General features: G+C 39.6%; 1 protein-coding gene and 1 long non-coding RNA gene across 4 annotated transcripts in view; one reads left to right on the top strand and one right to left on the bottom strand.

The window, feature by feature from the left end:
* Positions 1-887: 887 nt before the first annotated feature.
* LOC116723832 (LIM homeobox transcription factor 1-beta-like) overlaps positions 888-25,750 on the top strand; it is a 54,376-nt gene continuing 29,513 nt past the window's right edge. Inside the window, exons 1-3 of one of the 3 annotated variants that reach the window (XM_032569016.1) lie at positions 888-1,176; positions 1,266-1,445; positions 2,663-2,849. In XM_032569016.1, the coding sequence (XP_032424907.1) occupies positions 1,298-1,445; positions 2,663-2,849 (335 nt within the window). In that variant the 5' untranslated portion in view covers positions 888-1,176; positions 1,266-1,297. The remainder of the gene's footprint in view (positions 1,177-1,265; positions 1,446-2,662; positions 2,850-25,750) is intronic. The other 2 variants (XM_032569018.1, XM_032569015.1) reach the window with 2 other exon arrangements.
* On the bottom strand, positions 5,847-14,094 carry LOC116723846 (uncharacterized). Its single transcript, XR_004340047.1, has 3 exons — positions 13,951-14,094; positions 13,598-13,599; positions 5,847-5,859 (listed from the first exon to the last, which is right to left on the bottom strand). It is a non-coding gene; the product is annotated as an uncharacterized LOC116723846 (long non-coding RNA).

Genomic DNA, 25,750 nt, shown 5'->3' with positions numbered 1-25,750 from the left:
ATTAGTCAGATTAAAAGAATAACCCGAACAGCACACATACTACTAAATATTTACATAGCAGTAAGCAGAAAATTCTCATAAATAACAGAAATAAAAGCTTGAACACCCCCCCCCCCCCCCCCCCCCACACACACACACACATATCTATCTATCTATCTATCTATCTATCTATCTATCTATCTATCTATCTATATACATTGCATATGTATCTCTATACAGAGAGCCATTCATCTATTTTTTACATATACATTTTTGGATATTTTTGATATTCTGTGTCTCAGGGAAGGCAAAGGTTTATGTAATGTTTAATGTTTTGGGTTCCTCCGTTGTGTTCTCTCAGGAAGTATATATAAGTCGGCATATAGACTATATGCTCTCTTTGGAATGAATAAAAACATTTTTTGTGAAAAGCGAACGTGAGGACAGCAGAGTAATAGTGGATCTCATTAACATTTTGATTTAATCTCGGCTCTGTGCTGTTCATGCAGACAGACTGGGCTTCTTTCTAATCCATTAGCCATTATGCACAACGTTTACATCCCGAACAGCAGACGTTACTAGAAAATACACGCAACACCTGACGTTAGGTCTAATCAGTGAAAGTGGATGTTCGTTCCTCTTAGTCACGAAATATATTGATTGCTAACAAGAAGAGATAAAAATGCATTTAATTCGTTCTGAATGGTTATCAGAAGGTTGGATTGTGCTTTAGATTATTTGTTTAGATAGATAATTAGTCTCTACTCGGCCTCTAAAAACCAGTTCGCAATTTTACAAAGACAAGTGTAAAAACAAGTCTGTAAGATAAGGAATCGTTACATCGACATAAAAATAACTAATAAAATGTTAAAACGTGAACAGAAAAATAGAAATATAAAATAAATAAATAAATAAATCTAGTGAAATTTAAAGTAGATCTATATTGACTTTTTTTTTTAGCTGCAAATAAATGAGATCAAACGTAAAAGCGCTGATAGATATCTTCGTATATTTTGATTTTAGTTTGCGGTCTGCGTGGAGGCGGATCCATCCCCAGCAAAACTTGCGGTGCGTGCAGCAGGAGGAGGGCTTCAGTTGTTCCCCTCCTGAGGAACAGAACAGGCTGAAGTGCTGCATCACGGCCATCATTCCGAACCTCTTGGATTTTCTTCGTCCTTCTTGACTTGGAGAGCTAAAGTTGGACAAAAGTTTATTATTATTATTATTATTATTATTATTATTATTATTATTATTATTATTATTATTATTATTTCCATGAACATTAGGAGGACCTGGACAGACCCGGATCTGACCGTTTATGGAAACTGCAACAAGTGCGTCGCGTGCAGTGAGGCGCGAGGTGGTCAGCAAAGCCCTCTTTGCTGCGGATGAGAACATGCTGATCAATGTTAAAAAAGAAGATCGAAGACTAAACACTGATACCAGCCCTCTGCGCTGTTTGATTGGTGAGTTCACATGATTCTTTGATTTGGAGGTAGTTACAATGCTCAGATAAATTAGCACGGAGTAGAAAGCTCCAGCCCAACAACTGTTTGATTTTGCAGCCGGTCAAATATCCTAGTTTAAGCAATTTTTGTGGTTATTTGGACAGAGAAAACAGTAATTTAAAACTCATTCAGTTTCAGAATGGGAAGAGTGCATACTGATGGTGATGGACATAAAAAAGATATAATAATAATAATAATAATAATAATAATAATAATAATAATAATAATAATAATAATAATAATAATAATAATAATAATAAAAATAATTATCAAACCAAAAAACTAATATTTACTACAAAACAACTTGTTTATTATTTTATTATTCAGACGAAGATGTTCGGGGAAGTTCTTAGTTTAATTTGATTTAAAACAAAAAAGAAGATAGAAACAATGTGTATTGCGAAAAGGTCATTTGCGTAAAAGGAGAATCATAAGCAGGTAGTCAGATAAGGCCTGCAAGTTTTTTATGCTTGATTTTTATTTTTCTACATAATGAGTATGAAATAACATAATAATGTAGAAAAAGGACACCTGAGAAACAAGACAAAATGGTTGAATAAAGATCCCAATAAACTAAAGAAAGAAAAGGACAAAGACGAAATAAATTGTCAGCACCTACTCTATCTTGGTTTATATATATATATATATATATATATATATATATATATATATATATATATATATATATATATATATATATATATATATATATATAACACATCTATTTTACTAAGCACGCAGAGGCGCGCCCCAAATGGATCCCCGAACAAAGACACAAACCTCACTATGCAGATTTTCTGCATAGCCTACATGTTTTTGATATTGTGACTGTCTCAGAGAAGGCAAAATAACTAAAAAACTGTTTGAATCTCAGTAGCTTCCACATGAAGAGCATATTTATATGGCAGCATGGTCACTCTATATGAAAATGGTTGCTATATATAAATAAGGAATAAATAACCATGCCGTACAACGCGTTTACGTTTCATTTGCAACATTAAACGTCAGCGTAGGCTTTGTAGAATAGCCCCATAAATAAAGCTCGGGGTGTCTGACCTGTTTTCATTGTTGGCCAGATTTGTGCTGATGAACATATAACTCAGCAGCGGGACAAGACGGCGGAAAATAAAGCGTGGCCTGCAGGCTGACGTTGTCTTCTTCCGGTTGTTTCTCAGGGTGTGACTCTGCTCCTCAGGCCGTGTGTGAGGGCTGCTCGCGCATCATCTCTGACCGCTTCCTGATGCGAGTCAACGGCGCGTATTGGCACCAGAACTGCCTGCAGTGTGCAGCGTGCCAGCAGCCGCTCATTGCCACCTGCTACTTCCGGGACAGCAAACTGTTCTGCAGGAGAGACTACCAGAGGTAGGAGAGCCCCGCTCAGCCAGTGCTCGGGGTTCGGGGCCCGAGGTCCGGGGCTCGGCCTGCGGTGCGGGAAGCTGCGGGGCCGATATGTTTTTGAGGAACAGTGGGCTACACATTCTCCGTATCTTCACCACCAATCCCCATTTAAAACTTGTGAAAACGTGTCAAAAGACAGCGACAAAGGAAGCAGATACATTATGAATTACATTACTCTAAGCTCCATTATTCCAAGGATTTTATTTGGTAATCAGAATAAAAAAAAGAAAATTTACTCCCCATAAACATAACAACATAACATGCTATAGCACATTAATACAGTTAGTCATTCGCTGTTTGTGTTAAGGTTTGAGTTAATAAATTGTTTACTCAGGTGTTTGGTTATCATCGGCTCACAGTGCCCTTCATATTTATTGGCACCTCTGTTTAAAAAGCCATTAAAATCAGCTCTTGATCACACAATGTTTCCCAGTTACTATTTTATGTCCCTGCCTCATGATCCTCCTCACTATATATGATGAGAAACAATCAGGTTATTTTTACTTATTGCTCTGTCTGTTGATTTGGCCAGGTTTTGTGGAGCTGTTTTTCCTTAGTTATTCCCTAAGTTATGAAGATGAATACAATGCCCTTTCATTTTTATAGCTTTGCAAAGCAGGTATTTTTATTTTATCTCTGTTACCCCAGATTTCAAATTTAAAGATACAACTTCACAAGTAAATACAAATGCAAGGAATGGTGCAGTTCCAGGTTTTTCATGTATTTTTCAGTAGCCCTGATTTTATTACAATGCTTACTTCAGATGTACTATTTTCAGTATGTGTAACTACATTATCATTAAACAGAGGTAATAATAATTATATAATCTTTCCTCATTCACATCGAAACAATCTTTCCTCCTATTGCAGACCTGCAACTGTCCAACTAAATCAGCCAGTTTTTTTGCAAGAACATGTTTTTCAAAATGAGTGTGTATGATGGTTATGGCAATTTTGTAATTGTTGGTGTGTTGCTGCCAGTCTTGCCCAGGTCTTTCTTGAAAGAGAGATTTTTAATCTTAATGAGACATACATGATTAAATCTTTACATACATACAATTGTTCATGGAAACATAATTTTACCTTTGACTTATATAAAAAGTTCTCCGATGTTAGAGTTTTAACTACTTTATATTTTGTTTCTAGAAATGTGTAGTTTTTAGAGTGTGGAAATATTTCTCAGTAGAAAGCCCCAGTAAGAAGGCCAAAATCAGTCGACAAGATGTAATAGTTAATGAGTGAAACTATTCAAAAGGAAAAGTATGCAGTGACTTCCAAATCCAAGTTGCCTTTTAACATTAAGAGTAACCAACTTGTTTGATGCAAATATTCAAATTTTGCTACTTCACTCTCTTTAAAACAATTTTGGAAAAGTCTTTTAATTACATCATAATTTCTAAAAATGAAGAGATTATATTCAGATCATAAGAGGCAATTAAAATGTTTAAATTAAAAAAAAATCCCAAATCTGTCAATAAATAAATAAAACACAATACATTTAAAACACATTAAAAACTAAGTGAGATTCCAATATGTAGACAAATATTCCTGAGAAAGGAGAAATTTCTTTAAAAAAAAAAAAAAAATCAATGTTCAGTCTATGTTGGAGAAGGTAGGATTTGTAGGATAGCTGGTACTGTAGGACACTCATGCTGTCATTGTACAGAATGCTTTACACAGGCTTTGAGGTTTTCTTTGAGCAAGTGTAACCTCGTTAATCGTGATCGGGTTCTAGCTCAGTTCAACTCAGTTCTGCATTGTGTGAATAAGGGCCAGGAGACAGGATGAGATTGACTATTCATAGTCATCAATTGAGATTGATGACTTTTCTACTATCAAACCTCAACTCAAGCAGAATCAAAAATGTGAAAAATCCACCGATAGCTCAAGCACACATTCTTCACCTAAATAGAGCCATTTAAAGTAAGGTTTTTGAAAAGCATAATTCAATCTGCAGAGAATCACACAGAGGTGGTCCAAAATGTGCAGCAATTACACAGAGTCCCGCAAAAATAAAAACGGTTGTCCAATAAAATGTTTTTTTTTTTATGCATGGAAACTTATGGCCCAAGTAGATTGTTTTTCCTTTCTGCCGTCAGACTGCTGAGCTCAAGCTGCACCTAATTCAGCTTCATTTCATAAACTATTTACACACACGCTTTTGTAATATACATATCTATATCACATAAATTACTTTATTATTATTATATTTTTTTTATTTGTGCATTAGATTTGACCTGAGGACAGGTGGTTCTTCCTCAGGGTCCTCATGAAGAAGAGGCTCTGATGCGCCTTCTTAATGAGTTTGGAGCAGCTGGTCGTCCAAGTCAGGTCCTTGGAGATGTGGACTCCCAATTTTAAAGGTGTCCACACGCTCCACCACTGACCCCTTAATGTGGATGGGTGGATGTAGGTCAGCGTTCCTCCTGAAGTCCACGATAAGCTCCTTGGTCTTCTCGGTGTTCAGCTGCAGGTTGTTTTTGTCGCACCACTCAGCCAGACGGTCTACCTCCTCCCTGTAAGCGGCCTCGTCATTATCTCTGATGAGGCCGTATTGAGAATTTGGAATGTGCACAGGTTTGCCCATATATGCACTGCTTGACATCAGTTAACCCTTCACCTGCCACCTGTGGTACGAGTGTCCAGGGTTGCTGCCTGCTGTTTTAGCATCTTGCGGTCTGCTTGCAGGGTGAACTTGCTTGCACGGCCAGACATGGGCATGTTAGCAACATTTTAAAATTTAATAACACATAAATCTTTAGAATGTTTCTATTTCTTTCTTTCTTAATTATGTAAATTGTTCAGTATTTCTAAGAGTGATATTAAATATCCATATGTGCAAATCACAGTTTTTGCAAGAGTCAACTTTTTATATTGTACTTCTACTTTTCATCCATATAAATTAAATCAAGATATAGCACAGAAACACTATGATGTTGAACACTGACAGTGTTGCCTTTTGTATGTTTCATTTTCTTGTCTAGCTGAAATTGCCATTATAATTCATCATTAGGCATTCAGTATGTGGGATATGTCATTGTAAAACCGAGAAGGTTTATTTTACTTGAAACCCGAGGACCTTGTGTGTTGAGCATTAATCTAAGCACAGACCCCTGCAGGTGAGGATACAAGAGTAAATCCTCGGCCCAGACAGAGCAGGCTGTTGAGGACTCAGAACACCCTGTGCCTCCTGGGAGCGAGGGCCAAAGTAAAGAGAAGGGGAGGGCAAAGTCAACCCCCGAAAAACAACACAGAAACCGGCAGGAGCTACTTAAAGCCCTGTTCTGTTTGGATACAACAGCCGATCCTCGGCTGAGCCCAGCACTAGAAAAACAAGCTTTCATAAAAACTTTGCAGATTGGGTTTCAGCGCCTCCTCAGACTTTTTGCTTCATACACCCGGGTTGTCCTCCTCTCACAGTTTCCATCATTTTTTAACTTAAGTGATTTATGCTGCTTCCGCTTTGAGGCAACCTAGACTTCTAACAAGGGCAAACTGAAGCTTTGGTCTTCAGTTTGCAAAGCTGAGAAAAACATCTAATATGTAGCTTCTTGTGCTACATATAGCACAACATGTGTGAATATAATTCACTTGCTATAATTAAACCTTTATTTAAAAAAAGATCAAGATGACTTAAATTACAGGCCAATGTCTAATCTTTTCTAAAAAATTTTTGAAAATAGTAATTGGCATAGTGCCTTATCAAGTCCACAGGATCCCAAAGTGCTTCACACTACAATCATTCACACATTCCCATTCACAAGGACAATAACAAAACAATTGCCCAAAGACAAAACTGAATAGCAAGGGCTCAAACTGGCAACCAAATGTTTTCAGGACCTCCTACCACTGTTGCCATCATCCCCTAAAATAGTATCTAATTAAGTGTGAGAGCATCTACACAGTTTGAAGAGTTTCAGACAGGTTTCACCAAATCTCTTTGGATAGGTGTAAATTTTGAAAAGCCTCTTCAAAATATAGGCCCTTAAAAGAAAAAAAAAAAACAAAACATGTTTTACTGCTGCATGTTTTACCATTCAGCAATGCAATCATTACAGTATAAATTAAACTTGTATTTGCTATATTTTGTTATGTGAAGTAAAAACTGTGTGGCAATGGTAATATAACTTTAGATGAGGGTTTACCTTTGAACAGGACAGCACAGCACCCACTGTCCTGCATGTTTTGTGTTTCTCTGATGCTCCTGACCTAAATGAACAGGTGATCAACAGACACTGAATGGCATGTTGATGAAGTTATGTAACTACACACATTTAGAACTTGAAGGCCATTGGGCCCTGAGGACAAGGGTTGATAACCACTGGTTTATGGCTAAGCATATTCAGGTGTTATAATCCATTGATCAATCTATTGTCTTCCACTTATCTGAGATCAGGCCAATCAGGATATTGCTATTGTCCATTTGCTGGAACCCCAGACATCCCTCTTCCCAGTAAAATCCTCCAGCTCATTCTGGGAGATCCTAAAGTGTTTTATCTGATAGGAACAGACAGAGGAAATAGATCAAGTGGAGGATGCTCCTAAACTATTTAATGTAAGGACACTCAGTGGAGACCTGGAAATTCAACCACACACAGGAGTACTGAAAGGAAAAAAACAAGTTTAATTTTAGTTTCAAATTCTGGTTGCTGCTCAGGACGAGATCAAACACAGCTCTGGGAGGAGAGGGGAGAAAGCTGGTGATGCATAGATAGACAGGTATGTTTAACCTGTAGAGCAGTGGACGGGGTAGAGCAGAAGAACCGAGGCTTTAACAGGGAGGTGCAGGTAACCAGATAGAACAGGCTTCTGTGGGAGCAATGAATCAAAGAAGATCTCCACAAAGATGTCTGAAAAGCAACATCCAGGGACTTTGATGATAACCAGGCTGAGGTCATACACAGGAGGACAGAGAGAGCAAACTTAGCTGAAAGGGCAGGCAATTCTCAGTGGTCGTGAGGCAGAACTTGGGTCAGGGTCCGAAAATCCAATACAGATGGGATCTGTGAAGGGCTTGGCAGTAGTGGTAAATCCGTGGGCAGAAAAGGTTGTAGATACACTGAAGACTTGGAAGGAAACATTGAATCTTTACTGGCTCGTGGCTGTCAATAATCTGGCAGGGAGGCTGAGAGGTGTTTAAGTAGGGTGTGGCAGGTGAGCTAAATGAGTGACTAAACACCATGGACCATGAATCATAACAGTTTAAATTATTTTTTGTTTCATTTCAAATGTTCAGTTGAGCCTTTGTTTACATAAGTGGAATTTTTGTTTTAATAATTGATTACTTACCATACTGAAATTAAAAGTTATTACATGCTACATTTCTGCCTGATGTTTCATATAGAAAAAATGGGTTGGTCTTGACTAGGGATGCAAAGAAATGATCTCATCTAACATTGATCTTATTGAATAACAATTGATAAGCATCCATTTTCTTAAAAACTTAAGTATTCTCTTGTATGAAGAGGCCTGACTGTCCTACTATAACAAGGGCTACTTTTCTCATACATTGAATTTAAGGAGGAAGCACGTTTTAAAAATTGTCAGCCGTCTCCTGCAACAGGAAATTGTGGTACTCACATTAAACTTTTATGAAATAAAACAGGAACCTTTTAGATTGCTGAATAGACTAAGTAGATGTTAACTGAATGGAATTAATTTTAAACTAATTAAGCATTCAACAATTAACCACAAGTAGATTATATATTTGAATCCCTAGTTTTAACCATGGTGCTAAGCCAACAGAACAATATCTGCAAAAAGCTAAGATGACTGAGGTTTGCAAACCAGTCAACTTCCTCTCCACAACTATACCTTGAAATCTTAATCATGAACACCACAAACTGGATTGATGACAAGAGGGATCTCTGGTAAGGTAAAGCTTGCACTCCGAACAGGCTCAACTTTGTGACAAGAGGACACAGCTCTATAATGCTCAGAACAGAGGACCAAATGTATGGTTTATTTAGAATAAGTGTATGGGACAGGAGACCACCAGCAGTGGGACCGGGAACCACTGAGGGTAGAGAAACTGGTTAATAGTAATCTAATTGTAATTGTAATCTTGGTGCCAAAAGCTCAAAAAGGAAAGCCACTCACCTACTCAAAATGCCATGGGAAATGGAGACAGAATCTTGGTTCCTCAGCAAAGCTGTGGTAAGCAGACTGAGGTGAGACGTCTGTAGGGGTGTTGGTTGTTAAAATACTTCAGCAAGATGGTGGAGATTGATCCAGAGCATGAACACTGGTAGCACAGTGGTTTGGTAGCAGGGTGTAAACCCAGGGAAAAACAGAACTCAGAGGTCAAGAGGCCAAGGCAGAGTCAGAACCAGGGAGGCAGAAGCAGACAAACTTATGAGGGTCAGACAAGAATCAGAAGTCAGGGCACAGAATCACATCAGGCACGTAAAGTAGAGATAGGCCATCTGAAGCCAGGCTTCAAGGCGTGTACCGAGTAAAAAAGGAGGCGTGTCAGATGAAGCCCTGTTTCAATGCTTGAAAACCACGACTGGCAACAAACGACGCCTCGCATTGCATGGGTAACATGACTGCTTCATTTTGCGTGTCGGTTTTCAAAATAAAAGCTTGATGAGCCGTGCTGCTTCATGACATGGGTTATTGTATTTGATCGCGCATCAGAGGAGTATTTGTCTTCAGCAGTGGCCGAAATAAAAGGAACCTTTTATAGATCATGTGTATTAATGATTTTGATGATGGCACTCATCAAAATGTAATGTTTGTTACCGGTTTTCTCAATTGTTGATTATGGTACATTTTGTGACTTTATATCTTTGTTTTTATTATGTAAAGCACTTTGAAACGGCATTGTTGCCAAAATGTGCTACACAAATAAACTTGATTTAAATGGAGCAAGAAAGAAAAAATGTGACATTTGGGAAGACTTCGAGATGATCACTCACAAGATAAAAATAATTAACCCCTTTACCTCCAAAATTCTCACCTTCTTGAAATTTCCGCTATTTCGTTGTTCTGCAAAGATATATCAGTCTTGCACAGCAGAAACAGACTTAAAGCTGTTGGACGAGTAAAATTCTGGCCTGATAAGTAAAAATATAAGGGATCAGAGAGCCAACTAGAAATCCAAGAAAAAGAGAATTTTTGAAGAATTTTAGTTTTTCAGGAGGCAAATCAAAACTCAAAGAATACTGTCTGCCCAACAAGTGCCGCACTCCAAATACACTAAAACAAATGTCTGTTGTCAAATCAGTCGATGACAAAAGAAAACAACCACTGACAGTCAACATATATCAGGATTGGCTACAAATGATTTTAACAACTAAAAAAGATTAGTTAAATAGGATTTAATTGACTCTCCTGTTACTAAACATGAGTTTGACAAAAACTTTGTGACAATATTGCATTTACTAATTTTTTTAAGTATGTCCATCTGAGTGACAAGGCTGCCACAGTTTCAACAGCAGATGTCACTACTGAGAAATGAACCACCGAGTAATGAACCTTTGGGTGAAGCAATGGGCTGGGACGCTTCATTGCTTCACGAGGCTTCATTTGACCATCACTAACGTGAAGGCAATCTTAGGCAGACAAATCCAGGGGCAAGGCAGGAGGCAGAAGAGAAGAGGCAGAAACATGGTTGTGTCCAGAAAACAGAAGCCAGTAGAGTATCCGATGTGGGCAAGGCAGGGAACTCCAAGAGACAAAAAAACATAGTCGTGGTCAGGCAAAGGAGGAAACACTGGATGTCTACTCACAAGAAAGCTTTCAAAAATCTGCCTGCCTGAGTGCTGAATAAAACTGCTGGTGAACAGGTAGATGACATAATACTGATTATACTGCAACGGCAGCGTGCAGGTGGATCAGATGAGCTTGATTGCAGAGGTGAGAGCTGAGGAGGGAGTAGAGCAAGCAAATGGGCCAGAATCATAACAAGCTCATGCTTTTTCATACAATTGAGTAACTTTTACAAGCTACAAGGAGACACAGTCAACGGTGTACTCTAGAGCAAAAAAACACATGTAGACTACAGAAGCACACTCCAATGACTCCTTCAGCAACTTCACAAGGTGAAAATCTGGACCACTGGTTCACGGTCAAGAAGAAAGCCACATTGCTCTTCCTGCATCAGAGATTTGACCGTCAGTCTCCAACACCCTAGCAAAAAGTAAGTTTTCCTGGGAGACTAAGAAGTACAATTCCCTAGATAATTGGAACACACTCTCTCATCCCCTTTCTTAACAGTAGTGACCACCACCCCAGTCTACCTCTCCAACCTTGTTGTCAGCCATGACATTCCCACAATGTTCAGAGCCTTCAGAATCTCCGGTCAAACCTCCTTCACACATTGCCCTGCCACTGGCAAACGTTTGAACTACTTTGGTGATCTCTACCACAGTGATGGAATTGCATTCTCCCAAGTCTTCATGCTCTCCCTCAGTGTTTTGTTCAGTCATATGATTGGAATCCTTGAACAGCTCCTAGTTTGAACTTTCCCAGTTTTTTTTTCCACTACTTTTTCCAGACCTTTTTGCATTTGGAAGAGAGCAACATTCCACCGCTGTTGACTTTTTAACGGTCAATATAGGATACAGAAGAAAAGCAAGTACACGCACAGTACTTATGCAGAAACAGCACGGGGAATTATTGGCAAATGGCAGAGTGTGTGCAGCGAGTGCGATGACACGCTTGGCACGGCTCCATCGCTGCACGCCAGGCACAGTTCCGCTGAAACAAATCTTCTGTTTGTTGTAAGATATCAAGTCCTGTATTTGTTGTGTGTGTGTGTCTCTGTACTTAGTAATCATCAAAGTACAGCCCACTATGAAGAATAAGAGTAAGTTAGAAATTTCATGGTCAGTTTTCACTGAAGTTATTTTCTTTCTTTCAATTAACAAAATGCCATTTGGTTCAGTTGGTTGGGAGAAAAAAGGTAGGCTGTTAAAGAATAACATCTCGTTGTTTGTACTTGTGACAGTGCAATGACAATAAAGTTGAATTCTATTCTATTCTATTCTATGTTATTATACTGCTGTTGGTTGTGCCATCTCTGAGGAGGTAAAAATAATCAAGCCAATAAGATCCTGCTCTGTTTGTGTATCATTCATCTCAAGCTCTGCACGTTGTCTCTTTTTCACACTCATTCATCAAAGACCATGCTGGACATTTCTGTGTATTGACAAGTTTTTTAACCTAGAGAACAAAATAAAAATAACTCTTCAATTTTTGAACCATGTTAAGAGTCTCAAAAAATAATTGGCTTTAGGTTCCCATGGTTGCTTCCTTTAGGTAGATGTTGTTTCCATTCAAAAGTAATTGTATGATGTTTTTGTGCTCAAATGAACTAGATAATAACGTGTAAGAAACAACATCTAAAAGCAAACGTTGCTCATTAGAGAGATGATCACATGACCAGTAACAAGATGCACATTTATATTGGGTAAGGTAAAGTAATTTTATTTAAATAGCACATTTTCAGCAACAAGACAATTCAAAGTGCTTGACATGAATTAAAAGAAAATACAAACAAAAAAAGGAAATACAAACAAAACACTATAATACACTATGTGCCCAATTAGGCAAGTTTTAGTTTTGACCATATCATCATCTTTATGCATATTTTCAAACTCCAAGCTATATAAACCTGAATGCTTATTGAATATAAACATGTCAGCTGATGTGTATTTGTTTAATGAGAGTGGGTGAAGCCTAAGGAGATCAACACTCTATATCAAGGCGTGCATAATTACTAGACAGCTTCTTTTTCTCAGCCAACTGGGCCAAAAAAGAGATTTAAGTGACTCTGAAAAGTCCAAAATTGTCAGGTCTGGACCAACACAGACCTGAAAACAGACTTTTCAAAAGTTTTATGAACTGATGAGATGAGAGTGACTCTTGATAGACCAGATAGATGATGGGCCCGTGGCTGGATCAGTAATGGGCAGAGTTTCACTTCACATCAGATAACAGCAAGGTGGAGGCGGGATAGGCTGGTATTATTAAAGATGAGCTTGTTGGACCTTTTCAGGTTGAAGATGGACTCAAAATCAAATCCCAAACCTACTGCCAGATTTTAGAAGACACTTTCTTCAAGCGGTAATGAAAAAAAAGTCAGCATCTTTTAGGAAGACCATGATTTTTATGGAAGACAATGCTCCATCGCACTCATCAAAGTGCTCCACTATGTGACTAGTCAATAAAGGCCTTAAAATGAAAGCATAATGAAGTGGTCCCCTTCCTCACCAGAACTGAACCCCAGTGAGAACCTATGGGCTCTTCTTAAACGGGAGATTTACAGTGAAGGAAAATAGTTCACATCTCTGAACACTGTATGTGGTTGTGGTTGCTGCTGCACAAAAAGTTGATTGTCAACAGATCAAGAAACTGACAGACTCCATGAACAGAAGACTTATAACTGTTATTGAAAAGAGGAGTGACTATATTGGTCCCTGATTTATTCTTTAAATGTCAGAAATATTTGTCAATTTTGAGTTGTATGTTTATTATTCTCTATTTAAAAGATGACAAGTGAGATGGGAAAATCTTCAGTTTGAATTCATTTGCAGAATAATTCTGGACACTAATAATTGCCCAATAATCACGCACACATTGTCCTAAGAAAGCCAAAATCTCCTCACTTTTACTTCCGTAAATATTCAGGTTTGAGATATTATTAACATTTTGGATTGACCGAGAGCGCTATAGTTGTTCAACAATAAAGTTAATCCTCAAAACTACAACTTGCGTATTTGTGCACAGTGTATTACACATACTGATGTACTTGCTCTCTCAGTCTCACACTGACAGGAGCAGGAGAACATGTGAACATTCAAGTCTCTAGTAGTATTTCCAACCTCTGCAGTTCAGCGGCTGTTCACAATGCAAATTCTCTTCATCATGCCCATAGTTCAATGCCCTAATCATGCCCTAATTGAAATGTCTTGTACAAGGAACTCCATCAAAATCAGTTAGAATTTGATGCAGAATTTTCTAATTCTGCAGCATTTGCTGTTTAAAGTGGCATATTTGGCCAAGACACTGTCAATGAATTATTCTGCTGAGATACTGGAACAGAAAGTTGGAGGTTGTACGTGTCACTTTGACCGGCGGAGGCTCTGCGTTTAATGAAGGAAGTGAGGCAACAAATGTCTTTGAGGTGGATTTATTTGGGAGCTCCAAATCTTCATTACACCAGCACCCTTCTATTTTAGTGAAACAAAGAAGCTGACATTTATACCCGAGGTAAGTTCCAACACTTACACCAGGTAAAGGGGTGATCCAAAAAGAAAAGACAAACAAACACTACTTACACAAACCTAACAATAAATGATCCAACAAATATTTACATGCATGCAAATTATTAAAATTAAACTAATCTAAAGTCAATCAAAAGTAAATATAACTAAATATAAATCCTCAGAGTATTCCCCCTCTTAATGGAAGTTGGTATGCTCCAGGAGCATTCGTCTCCCTCTCTGATCCACCTTGCTGAGACACACCCAGAAAGGCAAATACTCAATTAACTCAAATTGAACTAATCTAAATCAAAACAAACTGACATTTCCCCCCCCCACATTCTCCGAACAGGAAAGATGGCCAGTCTCCCCACCCACAAAGAATGTTCACCAAATGTCACAAAATAACTAAACAAAGAACTAATACAAACACATTTGAACTGAAAACAACATAATATCAATAATCAACATGGGATGGAACCCGTGGTCTCCATCACATTTCCTCCCCCGTCACCCAGGACAACAGTACTCAGTCCTCAAACATCCTCGACAGAGAGTCAGCCACAAGGTTAGACTTCCCTGACCGATACTGCACTGTAAAATCAAAAGGTTGTAGTGACAGATACCACCTTGCAATGCGCATATTAGAGTCTTTCATTTGGTGTAGCCATGTCAGCGCCCGATGATCTGTCTCCAGGGTAAAATGGCGGCCCAACAGATAGTACCGCAGTGATTCCACAGCCCACTTAACGGCAAGGCATTCTTTTTCGACTGTGGAATACCTGGTCTCTCTGTCTTGAAGCTTCCTACTGAGAAAAACAATAGGATGTCTCTCACCATCAATGTCCTGCAGCAATACAGCACCAAGGCCTACTCCAGAGGCGTCAGTTTGCAATATAAACGGTTCATCAAAGTCTGGACTGTAGAGAACAGAGTCACTGGAAATTGCAGACTTCAGGTCCCTGAAAGCTTTGTCACACCCCTCAGTCCACTGTACTTTATTTGGTGCAGAGACTTTTGTTAAATCTGTAAGAACAGCAGCCCTGTCTGCGAAATGGGGAATGAACTTACTATACCACCCCACTAACCCAACAAAGGCACGGACCTTCCTTTTAGTCGTAGGAACTGGGTATGCATGAATCGCTTCTACTTTTCCCACTTGAGGTCTAACTTGGCCATGTCCCACCACATAGCCCAGGTACTCTACCTGCCTCTGAGCCAACTTACATTTATTAGGGTTAATGGTAAGGCCCGCATATCTAATGAGCTGTAAAACATGCTGCAAATGATGAACATGCTCCTCCCACGTCTGGCTGAAAACCACCACGTCATCCAGGTATGCCGCAGCAAAGTCAGATGCCTCCCTCAGCACCTGGTCCATGAGGCGCTGAAATGTCGCTGGTGCCCCCTGCAGGCCAAAGGGCATCACCCTAAACTGAAAAACCCCACATGGTGTTTTAAACGCAGTCAGTTCTTTCGCCTCTGATGCCAAGGCCAGCTGCCAGTAGCCCTTACTGAGGTCAAGTGTGGTAATAAAATTGCATCTCCCAACTCTCTCCAACAGTTCATCAATGCGAGGCATTGGATAAGGGTCAAATTTAGAGACACTATTGAGGTATCTAAAATCAATACAAAACCTTAAAGTGCCATCCTTTTTTGGTACTAGCACTACTGGACTGCACCATTCACTCACAGAGGGCTCAATGACCCCCAGCTCCAACATGAACTGTATCTCGTTCTTGAGTTGTGGGACGAGACGTTCCGGAACCCTGTAGAACTTCCTGCGAGGTACAGCATCGTCTCTGAGGTGAACCCTGTGTTGCATCAGGCTTGTAAACCCAGGTTTTTCCTGAAACAACTCTGGATCCAAAAGGGGTTTCATGTCCTGCTGTTGGGATGGCTGAAGATGAGAGAGAGAAATTGCAACAGGTGCGGAGCTACAGGCTGGAAAAAATAGCTCATCTTCCTCCTCATCGTCCACCACACGCACAAAGAGTTGCGGTACAACAGTGTCTGCATGCTCCTTATTCTGCATTGAGACCTGTTGAGATGACTGAGAAACAGACGGCATTGCAAACTGTTGTGGTGAATCGTGGTATTGTTTCAAAAGATTAACATGGAAAGTCTGATGTTTCTTCTTCCTGTCTGGCATATACAGTTCATAATTAAGCTTCCCAACACATCGTGTGACCTCATAAGGTCCCTGCCATTTCGTGAGAAGCTTATTATCACTGGTGGGGAGCAACAACACCACTTTCTGTCCAGGATGAAAACTCCTCTCCCTGGCCTTTTTATCGTACCAGGTTTTTTGTTTTGCTTGAGCAGTTGTCATGTGTTGATGTGCCATTACAGCCATTTGTTCAAGTCTCTCTCTCATTTTTATCACATAAGACACCACATGCTCACCCGATGGACTTGGGCTTTCCCATTGCTCTTTAAGAAGATCCAACGGCCCCCGCACTTGTCGTCCATACAGCAGCTCGAATGGAGAGAATCCAGTTGACGCTTGTGGAACTTCTCGATATGCAAAAAGCATATAGGGCAACCATTTGTCCCACTCTGTGCCAGTCTCTGAAACAAACTTGCGCAACATGTTCTTCAGTGTTTGGTTAAAACGTTCAACCAGTCCATCTGACTGGGGGTGGTACGGGGTGGTGTTTATACCCTTTATACCCAACAACTGATAGACCTGCTTCAAAAGGTTTGACAGGAAATTAGTCCCGCAGTCTGTAAGGATCTCTCTAGGAATGCCTACCCGTGAAAACAGATGAAGCAAACAGTTAGCTACTTGTTTAGCTTTCACTGATCTCAAAGGAAAAGCTTCAGGGTATCTTGTAGCATAATCACAGATAACCAGAATGTAACGGTTACCAGAGGAGCTTCTCCCCAGGGGACCTACAACATCCATTCCTATCCTTTCAAATGGTGTTTCTATGATAGGTAATGGCTGTAGAAGTGCTTTAGAAACACCTCTGTTCGTAGTTAACTGACACGTGTGACAGGAAGAGCAGAACTGTTGCACCTGTGTGTACATGCCTGGCCACACAAACCGACTCGCTATTCTATGAAGGGATTTCTGAAATCCCAGGTGCCCGGCCCAAGGAACTGAATGAGCGAGTTCCATCACTTTTCCCCTTAGCTGCTGTGGTAAAGCAATGGCTTCCGATCTACCCTTAACCTGATAAAGGACACCACTCTTCACAACATAAGTTTCATCTTCCAAGGCATTTAGTTTACCCTGCTTCTTTCCCTCTACTTCTGTAACCTTATCAAACCATGGTTTTAATGTTGGGTCTGATCTCTGATGGGCAGAAATATCTGAAGGAATATCAAAGTCAAATAAAGGGCAAGGTTTCATTTTACCTTCCACCTCCATTCTGGCCGAACCCAAAAACTTCTCCTTTCTTCTTTGTGCTCTGGATTTGGATGGTTTTACACCACCCACCTCCAGTTCTACATCATAGAATGGTAATTCCTTAAGCGAGTTCTGTACTGCCTGGGCTCTAGTAGTGACCAAGCTACAGATTGGAGAGGAAAGTTCTGCTCCTGCCACTATGGGGACATTTTTTTGGAAGAGTGTAGTGTTCTGAGTCTTGACCTGGGATCCCTCATGGCCATCAGTTTGAGTCAAATGTCCAGCTGCTGTGTTCGACACTAAATCAGTCAAAGTGGGGACATCCAAGCCCAAAATGACAGCATAAGGAAGCCTTGAAGCTAATGCTACAGGTAATAGAAATGTCTGACCGCCTATAGTTAGATAAATCTCAGCTACAGGATACTCCATTTCATCACCGTGAATACAACTTATTTTTGTCTTAGCATCACCCCACAGTTCTCTTGGCACTAAGCTAGACAGGACCACAGACTTAAAACTTCCTGTGTCTAACAAAGCTGTTTCACGTTGACCATTAACCAACACAGGGACTGTGTGAGCAGATTCAGGGGCAGGGGATGGGGAGGGTGGTCTGGGAACCGAACAAAGAAGAGAGGGCTTACTTCGTATAGTGGCAGGACATGTGTACTGTGTATGACCCATTCTGTTACACTGAAAACACCTGACATCTGGTCTTGAGGAAGAGTAGTTCTTAGCAGGGTTGGGTTTAGCAACAGAAAATGACTTTGTAGCTGAATAACTCCTAGTCTGACCTAGCGCACCACCCCTTTCACCCCCATCAGACTTACTTCTTCCCGTAGGAAAGTTTTCACGGCCAAAGTGGGCTCTTCTGGTCCCTGTCCTTGCTGACAAGAAGACTTCTGCCAAACTTGCCGCCTCCTCTGCAGATGTTGGGGCTCGTTCCCGGATCCACACCTCCAAGTCCGGATTCACCATCCTCAGGAACTGCTCCATGATCATCAGTTCTGAAATGTTCTTCACTGTAGAAGTCTCTGGTTTAACCCACTTATAGAACATGTCTTTGAGCCGAACATAAAGTTCTTTCGGCGTCTCACCCTGATGAATGTCCAGGGATCGAAACCTCCTTCTATAGGTGTCGGCAGTTATCTCATATTTGGTCAGAACGGCATCTTTCACCTTGTCATACATGTGAGAATCAGCAATGTCCATCAGCACATAAGCACTACGTGCTTTCCCAGTAAGTAGCGGAACCAGTCGGACTGCCCACTCCTCTTTAGGCCAATGACAGACCTTAGCTATCCTTTCAAAAGTTGTCAAGAAGTGCTCCACATCATCATCAGAAGCCAATGGAAGCAGCTTTGGCTCCTTCTGTGTGGCTGGAAGCTGGAAAGACATCTGACTTCGTCCATCATCATGGCTGTCGCCGTCGTCATCATGAGTGTGAGGATCCTCCTCCAAAAAGTCACCCTCATGTTGTCGTTCCTCCTTCAATTCCTCCACATGAGTCTGGAGTTGTCGAAACTGTTGTTGTAAATTCTTCCACCTTACTTCTTGGCGTGCTGATTCCTTCTCAATCTGCTGGTCTCGGGCAGTTTGAGACTGCATCAGTGACTTGACGAGGCTAGCCAGCTGATCCAGTTTGTCATCAGCGCTAGCACCAGCAGCTGCTTCAGCTCCACTCATAGCAGCACTACTCTCTGGATTCTCAGTTTCATTACTTCTTTTACCACCTCTTGTCATCATCGTCTCATTGTTCCTCCAAAAGCCACACTTCTGACACCATTTGTCACTTTGACCGGCGGAGGCTCTGCGTTTAATGAAGGAAGTGAGGCAACAAATGTCTTTGAGGTGGATTTATTTGGGAGCTCCAAATCTTCATTACACCAGCACCCTTCTATTTTAGTGAAACAAAGAAGCTGACATTTATACCCGAGGTAAGTTCCAACACTTACACCAGGTAAAGGGGGGATCCAAAAAGAAAAGACAAACAAACACTACTTACACAAACCTAACAATAAATGATCCAACAAATATTTACATGCATGCAAATTATTAAAATTAAACTAATCTAAAGTCAATCAAAAGTAAATATAACTAAATATAAATCCTCAGAGTATTCCCCCTCTTAATGGAAGTTGGTATGCTCCAGGAGCATTCGTCTCCCTCTCTGATCCACCTTGCTGAGACACACCCAGAAAGGCAAATACTCAATTAACTCAAATTGAACTAATCTAAATCAAAACAAACTGACATTTCCCCCCCCCACATTCTCCGAACAGGAAAGATGGCCAGTCTCCCCACCCACAAAGAATGTTCACCAAATGTCACAAAATAACTAAACAAAGAACTAATACAAACACATTTGAACTGAAAACAACATAATATCAATAATCAACATGGGATGGAACCCGTGGTCTCCATCACAGTACGCTATGAAACATTCCACTGTTGTGCACATGGATAAATTGTTCCGTGCATGTTTCAGCAAAATGTCTATCATCTGTTTTCACAATAGTTAGAGCATGAGAAGGCAGCTCCCACTGTTCATCAGTATAATGCACAGGATAGGGATAGGTATTTACCCAGTGATTTACAGTAGTCTCCTTGAGAGCAACAGTTTGTGTATGCTGTAACACTGTTGCCTTTCTACTTCTCTCCTTTTCATATAACTGGAGTATTTCTTTGTGATCTTGAAAGAGACCCAGATGTGTCAGTTTTTGTTGCAATCCTAAGAATGTTCATCAAGCAGATATCACCAAAACGAATTGTCTTGTAGTTCCACTTTTCTATGGCATTCTTAAGCTTGTCTTGCTTTTGCTTATCTCTACTTCTCCCACAGAATGAATCCAACATGGTCTGCCAAAGCTTTTTGCCTTTGTTTTAGTGGTGATTTGCTTGCATAAACCATGGGTATTCTTGTGATAGGTAAAATTAAGTTTACAGTGGTTAAAACAAGTTTGTTTTTAGCAACTTTGCTGTTTGGAAGAGCAAGTATTTTTAAAAGTGTTTTTCTCAACATAACTGACTCCTCTTCTTACCAGTTCATAGCGCTACAGCAGTCTTAGGCCATGTTATTCCTCCTGTTATGTTCATTTCTAGGGTACAGCAAAAATGTTTGTCGGTCAATTTGACCCAGGGAGTGTTTAATCATGCAATAGTGTCAGAAACCAAAAAATTCCTCCAAAACATTTTTGTATCTGATTATTAACTCCAATACTAACCATTTCAATCAATATTTGTGCAATGATGTTTTTTTATTTCTCAGAAATTAAGGATCAATGACGACAACCTACTCATTTACTCATTTGAACATTTTTAATGTCCACTGAAAAAAACCTAGACACAAAAAAACTATAATTTTCTTTAAATTGATCTTTGGTATTTTTTTTTATATTACATTTATTTTTTTTTTCCAATGGGTGATCTTTATAATTGAACTTGAGACACACAGGGCCAAATTGATCCACTGATTAAAATCAAGATAAATGAGTCATACAGAGAGTATTTATGTTTTCCTCCACTTCTCCTGAGTGTCCACTCAGTGTGGGTGGAGTTTGTCCACGGGAACAGAAAAGATTCCCGTCAAAAGTTGTGTGAACACCTGCTTTCTCGCAGTTTCCTAGTGAAGTAAAGAGAGTAGTGAGAAAGTGGGCTTGTGTGTGTGCATGTATATGTGTGGTGGGGTGTGTTTGTGTGTGTGGTGAAATATGGTTCATAGCTGCAAGGAAACATATAGAATTGGACATTTTTGTATCTTTTTTTGCACTATAACCTGACTGCCGAGTCAAATTGACCCGAACAGTATCTATGTAAAAAGTAGACGTAGGGGTTGGTACAAATGTGTAAAATGAATACATTTTTAATTTATATGTAGAGTGCACCTATTAAGACAAATAGAAAAGTTTCATGCAAAAAAAATACTTCCAACTACTTTAAAAAAATGTTTAAACTTTAAAACGGGTCAATTTGACCCGGAACATAACAGGAGGGTTTAATTAGAACAGAGGGTGCTGACCATACAAATAAAAACTGTGGCAATGAAGGACAAATTAATTAATGGCACTAATTAATCAATCAATCAATCAAATTTTATTTGTATAGCACATTTCAGCAGCAAGGCATTTCAAAGTGCTTTACATCATTACAAACACAGAATCACAATGCAATATAGAATCAATCATTAAGTCAAGTTCCATCAATAAATTTGTAATTGATTACGTTTCAAATACAATTCCAAACAGGTGGGTTTTGAGTTGAGATTTAAAAGAAGTCAGTGTTTCAGCTGTTTTACAGTTTTCTGGAAGTTTGTTCCAAATTTGTGGTGCATAGATGCTGAAAGCTGCTTCTCCTCGTTTGGTTCTGGTTCTGGGGATGCAGAGCAGACCAGAACCGGAAGACCTGAGAGGTCTGGAAGGTTGATACAACAACAGCAGATCTTTAATGTTTTGTGGTGCTAAGCCATTCAGTGATTTATAAACTAACAACAGTATTTTAAAGTCTATTCTTTGAGCTACAGGGAGCCAGTGTAGGGACTTTAAAACTGGTGTTATGTGCTCTATCTTCCTGGTTTTAGTGAGAATGCGAGCAGCAGCATTCTGGATCAGCTGCAGCTGTTTGATTGATTTGTTGGACAGACCTGTGAAGACGCTGTTGCAATAATCAATACGACTGAAGATGAACGCATGGATGAGTTTCTCTAGATCTGGCTGAGACATTAGTCCTTTAATCCTGGAAATGTTCTTCAGGTGATAGAAGGCTGACTTTGTAACTGTCTTTATGTGGCTCTGGAGGTTCAGGTCAGAGTCCATCACTACTCCCAGGTTTCGGGCCTGATCACTGGTTTTCAGTTGTAATAACTGAAGCTGTGCATTGACTCTAGATCGTTCCCCTTTAGGTCCAAAAATAATAACTTCAGTTTTGTTTCTGTTCAGCTGGAGAAAGTTTTGGCACAGCCACACATTTATCTGTTCTAAGCATCTGTTCAGTGATTGGATGGGTTCTGAGTCCCCTGGTGACATCGTAATGTAGAGCTGTGTGTCATCTGCATAGTTATGGTAGCTAATATTATTTCCTGTTATAACCTGAGTTAGTGGGAGCATATAAATATTGAATAAAAGGGGCCCTAGGATTGAACCTTGGGGTACCCCATATGTGACCTTTGACCTCTTTGATGAAAAGTTTTCAATTGAAACAAAGAAATCCCTGTTCTTTATGTAGGATTCAAACCAGTTAAGCACTGGACCGGAGAGTTCGACCTAACTCTCCAGTCGATTCAGTAATATGTCATGGTCAACAGTGTCAAAAGCTGGAATCAATAATATCTGAGACTTTAGACTGAAAATCATTTACCAACTTATCTACATCATTACAGCTTAAGGGTGAGGAAGAAGCAGAGGTGGGGACTCGAGTCACATGACTTGGACTCGAGTCAGACTCGAGTCGTTAAAATCACGACTTGAGACTTGACTTGAAAAAATGCTCAAAGACTCGGACTTGACTTTGACTTTCATGCCATTGACTTGGGACTTGACTCGACTTGAAGCTGTTTACTTGAAAAGACTTGATATTTTTTACTCAAAGTCTTAAAATTTAAAACACATTATTTATAAAGTGGCGTCATTAATTAATGGAGGGTATCCGTTAAGGGTTAAGGGTTAAGGGTTAAAAAAGGGTTAAGGGTTAAAAACATAGCAGACCGTCACTATGTTTTTCCTCTCTCCTTATGTATGTATGTGTACGTAGCTGCAGCACAACCAATCAAATTAACAGGATTTGGACGTTTAAAAAAACGCGGCAAAGCTACAGAGCTCAGGGAACGAAATACGAAATAACCGCTCGAATATGCTTCCGCGAGTAATTTCTTTTGGCTACGTAGGTTATGAACTTTCGACTAAAAAACGAACTGCAACTTGTAAAACATGCAAGAAGAGAATATCGGATGGAGATGCCACGACGTCCAACTTTGTCCGGCATTTGAAGCTTCACAAAGATCGGTAGGTGGCACTTTTCTTTTGCTGTAAGATAGTTGACTTTAGCTAACTTCGTGTTAGCATGTGTACTCCGGGTTAAATTGGTGATGATTTACCATAAATCCGGTCCTTCAAATGCCTCCACAAATAATGTGCACCGTGTTAGCTCAGGAAGCCGGTGGATAGTGAGCGGGGCTCCGGAACAGAAAGCAGATTCTGGACCTGAACACAGGGAACAGAATCTCTCTGTCCCATCATGATGATGAGCCGGGTCTAGTATCATCTAAGGATGGTTGGTGTATTTGAAGACATCTACGTTGGGAAATTATATTGACAATATATTGTTTACTGCAGTCAGTGCATTAAGTCAACTGTTTTTGACTTAATGACCGGCGTGACTGTCACATGTCGCACAGAACCCATTTCCAAGTAGTATAGCTTTGCTGGGAAAAAAAAAAAAGACCAAATACAGTGACTGTCCCAAATAAATTTTGTGTTTAGAATATCTGTCCCATATTTACGGAGGACTGAAACTAACATACTTAGAAATAAAAGCAGAAAAATAAATGCACCAGACCTTCCTGAGTTTACTTGTGATAACTTCATTTATACTTATTTCATTTTTTGAAAACTATGATTGTTGTAGTGTTGATGTTTATTTATGAATAGAAGGAGTAAACTGAAGTCAAATGTAATTCATGAATGGCTGTAATTTATTTTCTGACATCTGTTTACTTCTGACAGATTTGAAGAATACCAGATGAATAAGAGGATCACAAATGAACCTCAAATACATATTTTAAAAAGAACAAATGGTCTATTATTTGAATTTTATGTATAATTGCAAATTATAAAAAAATAAAATAAAATAAAAACGACTCGAAATGACTTGAAATTAAAGGTTCCTGACTTGAGACTTGACTCGACTTTTGCCTGTCTTTACTTGAGACTTGACTCGGACTTGAGGACAGAGACTTGAGACTTACTTGAGACTTGCAACACAGTGACTTGGTCACACCTCTGGGAAGAAGAGTAGATTTGATTAAAAGTTTCTGCTGTGTTTTCAGTGAGAGAACGTTTTGTGATGGTTGCTGTTTGTATAAGTGGGTTAAAAGATAAAGAACTTTCAAAGATAACAGCGAAGTGATCCGACAGGGCGACATCAGTTACAGAGACATTGGAAATATTCACACCTTTACTGATAACCAGGTCCAGTGTGTGTCCTTGAGTGTGTGTTGCTTGTTTGACATGTTGTGTTAGACCAAAAGTCTCTAAAATATTAGTGAGCTTTTTTGACCCTCTGTCTTGGGGGTTGTCAACATGAATGTTGAAATCACCGACAATTAATAAACAATCATAATCAATACATATGAGAGATAGAAGTTCATTCAAGTCGGTAAAGAAATTTTCCACAAAAGTTGGAGTTTTGTATAGAGTTACTGTAAAAGTTTGTTTGTGGCCTTTAACCTCAATTCCAAGATACGCAAAAGAGGTGAAGTGACCCAAAGAGATTTTACTACAATTTATGGTATTCTTAAATATTGAAGCCACGCCTCCTCCTTTTTTGTGTTCTCTATTCTCACTGAAGAAATTGTAGTTAGGAGGCGCAGATTCAATTAGTACGATCGATTCATTATTATTATTCAACCATGTTTCTGTCAGAAACATGGTTAAATAACATGTTCCATTGTTTGTGTTCCAAATTTATTCATTCCTGTGTTTCAACCACTCCTGAAAATAGTTGTTTACCATTCATAACTTAGGCATACAGCCTACATCTATGTTTATCTAAGAATGAGTTACTCTCTGGAGCACAGCAGTGGTCCCGGGTGGGAAATGTAGGATTATAGTACCAGAGACATAAAATTATTGTATTTTGAGGGAAATTATCGTACACCCGTCATAACCAAAATAACAAGTCTATTGATGCTAGTATTGAATAGCCAATCTAGTATTGAATAGCCAATCTAGTATTGAATAGCGTCCAACAATCACTCACAGCCTTGTTTAGTCAGTACAGAATGGATTCATCTGCATCCCCACAGTTCGTTCGGCCAATGTGTTCTTCATTTTTTGTTTTCCTCACTCATGTGGTGGACATAGCAGACTGTTCAGCCAATAATGGCCGTTGTTCTGAGACAAACTCATCACTCACAGCTCACATTTAGAAAAGCATGATTGGCTGATATTTCCAGCCAATCGTACATATATTTCAAAAAACAGATGCCTTCAGGGTTCTCAAAAAAACTCAGAGTATCCCATCAACAAGTAGCCTAGTAGCCAGAAACTCGGCTGTTCTTAAATTACCTTGCTCGGCATTGGAGGGGCGCCC

Source organism: Xiphophorus hellerii, chromosome 8, assembly GCF_003331165.1.
Source record: "Xiphophorus hellerii strain 12219 chromosome 8, Xiphophorus_hellerii-4.1, whole genome shotgun sequence".
NCBI classification, from domain to species: domain Eukaryota; kingdom Metazoa; phylum Chordata; class Actinopteri; order Cyprinodontiformes; family Poeciliidae; genus Xiphophorus; species Xiphophorus hellerii.
This window is presented reverse-complemented; position numbering and strand designations above follow the sequence as displayed.